Source organism: Galeopterus variegatus, unplaced genomic scaffold (assembly GCF_000696425.1).
Source record: "Galeopterus variegatus unplaced genomic scaffold, G_variegatus-3.0.2 Scaffold3938, whole genome shotgun sequence".
NCBI classification, from domain to species: domain Eukaryota; kingdom Metazoa; phylum Chordata; class Mammalia; order Dermoptera; family Cynocephalidae; genus Galeopterus; species Galeopterus variegatus.
The window spans coordinates 196,323-199,921 of record NW_007730049.1 but is presented as its reverse complement, the minus strand read 5'-3'; the positions used below and the strand labels follow the sequence as shown (position 1 = coordinate 199,921).

At 55.9% G+C, this 3,599-nt stretch overlaps 1 protein-coding gene across 1 annotated transcript in view; it reads left to right on the top strand.

The window, feature by feature from the left end:
* Positions 1 to 3,599, top strand: part of BTBD17 (BTB (POZ) domain containing 17) — a 15,796-nt gene that overhangs the window by 9,986 nt on the left and 2,211 nt on the right. Inside the window, exons 3-4 of the mRNA XM_008586330.1 lie at positions 573 to 849; positions 2,538 to 2,907. Coding sequence (XP_008584552.1) covers positions 573 to 849; positions 2,538 to 2,907 — 647 coding nt within the window. The remainder of the gene's footprint in view (positions 1 to 572; positions 850 to 2,537; positions 2,908 to 3,599) is intronic.

Here is a 3,599-nt window from a genome sequence, read left to right as displayed (position 1 = left end):
GTGCTTATTGGTGTACTCGTCTGTCTAATACGCTAATTTGTGCTCTTATGAGTGTAAGGACTTGGCTTGTTTTGACCACTGCCATGTTCCAAGCTCTTAGAAGAGTGCCTGGCACATAGCAGGTGCTCAGCAAGTATTTGTTAGTGAATGCACCATTTCAGACAACTCCTCTGAGGGGTTAGGTGGACAATTCTCCCAGAGGTGAGAAGAGTGGGGACCAAGAGTTTCTTCAACCCTTGCCTGGGAGTCTGGCATCATGGAACCCACAGGCATGTTGTCCTGGACCTGGTTCATGACCCTTCCCTGCCTGAATCCACCCCTCTTCCAGCAGCATCCTTTCAGGGTCTGCATGGGCACAGCCTTCCCACCAGGATGCACTTGTGGCGCACACATGCATCCATGCACCTCATGGGCACAAACAGATGTGCACACACAGCCTCCCTAGACCCACCTGCCCTCTGCCCACACCTGTGCACGCTTGTCTCCCGCTGGTCGCTCCACACCCCTAGATTGAGGCCTCTCTCAGGGCCCGGTTGCCTTCTCATGCTGTGCTCTGTTCTTTCCTGCTGCAGCCCAGAGAGCAGATGTTGGTGGGGAGGCAGCGGGCACCTCCATCAACCACTCCCAGATGCTGCTCCAACGCTTGCAGGAGCTGTTGCGGCAGGGCAACGCCAGCGACGTGGTTTTGCGGGTGCAGGCTGCAGGCACCGACGAGGTCCGAGTCTTCCATGCCCACCGCCTGCTGCTGGGACTGCAGAGTGAGCTGCTCCGGGAGCTGCTCACTAACCGGAGCGAGGTGGTGCTGCAGGAGCCCCGGGACTGTGCTGCCGTCTTTGACAAGTTCATCAGGTAGGGAGGGGAAGGATTGGGGGAGGCTTCATCCCTTTCCCAGCCCCTGGCGCCCCCACCTACAGGGTCACAGAAGCCTGGACCCTTAGAGGTCATTTTGTCTTTCCCTGGATGTCATTAGGATGACAATGTCCCAGCTCCTTCATCCCTTCTCCCTCTGCCCTCTCGTGCAGTAGCGGGGCTTCCTGCTGTTGCCTGTGTGCTCTGTGTGGTTTGATGCCGCTCCCTGCCCCGGTAACCCCCTCAGAGCTGTTTGCAAACCTGGCCAGCAGAACTTTTAAAAACTACAGGTTTCTGGGCCCCACCCTGGATCGCCAGTTTCAGGTCTAGGATTGGGACCAGCAGTCATTTTTAATTTTAAAGTCTCCATGTGGTTTTGGTGTCTGGACAGGTTTGGCACCACAGGGCTGGGGAGCTGAAAAAGTTAGCCAGCTCTTTCCTCCACCTCCCTGCGTCCTGTCAGTGTGCTGCACAGGGGACACCATTCACACTGTAGTCTAAGAAAGTAACTCTGTTCTAACGGCTCGGACGAGATGGCAGCAGAATCCCATCTCAGCAACAGGAAGGGGATAAAACAGAAACGCAAGCAGGGTCTTCCCCTTACCCTAATTTGGTTCCATTCAACCAGCCTTCATCCAAATCCCATACCAGGCCTCTGGTGACATTTCATCGACTGGAATTTAGTCACATGGTCATACCCACTGTAAGGGAGCCTGGAAAACATAGTCTTATTCCTGGAGGCAAATCTGCTGGGCTGAAGTGCATGGATGACGGGACAGATAGCAGGCAGTTGCCAGCACACCCCAGAGAGACAAGTGGGGTGCTGTGTGTCAGTGGGGACTGGCAGGAATGGTGAGCAGGGGACAGCGGTAGACTGAGAAGAGAGCTAGAGACAGTCAGCAGGAGGGATGACCATCAGCGAGAGAGAAGACTGCAAGAAGGGCGAGGGGCTGGGTCATTAGCTGTTGGTTAGAGCCTGGCGCTGATCTCACCAAGGTCCAGGGCTCCATCCCTGTACCCTCCAGCAAGCTGTACCCTCTCACCCCCTGCAAGCTGAGACTGCAAAAAAGAAAAGGGGCGGTAGAACAGGAATTAACCTGTGTTGGCTGCCTACTTCTTTTTTTTTTTTTGGCAGCTGGCTGGTAAAGGGATCTGAACCTTTGACCTTGGTGTTGTAACACCGCGCTCTAACCAACTGGGCTAACTGGCAGCCTGATGGGCTACTCTGTAGTAAGATTCATCCTCCTCCAATTGTCACAATAATCCCGAGGGACAGGTGCTATTCTCCCTTTCCTAGATGATTAGCCTAAGGTTCATCAGTGTTAAGTGACTTGTCCAGTTTCATGGCTAACAGAGGGTAGGACACGGATCTGAACCCAGACTAAACCCCACAATGGCAGGAGCCAGGTCTGTTTTGTTCTAGTTTAGAGCTGTACAGCTAGTAGATGCTCAATAAATACATGCAATTTCCACATCACCACAAAAAAATGGAAAGAGTCCGCTGGAACGGTCTGGAAGGGCCTTGGAGAAGAAAAGATGGGAAGCCTCAGGGCCCATTCTGCTCTGTTTGTGCCCCTGATCAGGAAGCTCTCCTCCCGGGCCGGATACCCTCTGAACTCGGAGAAGGGGAGCTGGGGTGGGTGGTGGCTCCATCCCGCCCCCGCCCCACCTGTCTGCCTCTCCCGCAGGTATCTGTACTGCGGCGAGCTGACCGTGCTGCTGGCCCAGGCCATCCCCCTGCACAGGATGGCCACCAAGTACGGCGTGGCCTCCCTGCAGCGGGGCGTGGCCGACTACATGCGCGCGCACCTGGCGGGCGGCGCAGGCCCGGCCGTGGGCTGGTACCACTATGCGCTGAGCACCGGGGACGAGGCCCTGCGCGAGAGCTGCCTGCAGTTCCTGACCTGGAACCTGTCGGCCGTGGCGGGGAGCGCCGAGTGGGGCGCCGTGAGCCCCGAGCTGCTGGCGCAGCTCCTGCAGCGCTCGGACCTGGTGCTGCAGGACGAGCTGGAGCTGTTCCACGCGCTCGAGGCGTGGCNTCACATGGTCATACCCACTGTAAGGGAGCCTGGAAAACATAGTCTTATTCCTGGAGGCAAATCTGCTGGGCTGAAGTGCATGGATGACGGGACAGATAGCAGGCAGTTGCCAGCACACCCCAGAGAGACAAGTGGGGTGCTGTGTGTCAGTGGGGACTGGCAGGAATGGTGAGCAGGGGACAGCGGTAGACTGAGAAGAGAGCTAGAGACAGTCAGCAGGAGGGATGACCATCAGCGAGAGAGAAGACTGCAAGAAGGGCGAGGGGCTGGGTCATTAGCTGTTGGTTAGAGCCTGGCCCTGATCTCACCAAGGTCCAGGGCTCCATCCCTGTACCTGCCAGCAACCCCCACCCCCTGCAAGCTGAGACTGAAAAAAGAAGAGGGGCGGTAGAACAGGAATTAACCTGTGTTGGCTGCCTACTTCTTTTTTTTTTTCTTGGCAGCTGGCTGGTAAAGGGATCTGAACCCTTGACCTTGGTGTTGTAACACCGCGCTCTAACCAACTGGGCTAACTGGCAGCCTGATGGGGCTACTCTGTAGTAGGATTCATCCTCCTCCAGCTGTCACAATAATCCCAAGGGATCGGTGCTATTCTCCCTTTCCTAGATGATTAGCCTAAGGTTCATCAGCCTTAAGTGACTTGCCCAGTCTCATGGCTAACAGAGGGTAGGACACGGATCTGAACCCAGACTAAACCCCACAATGGCAGGA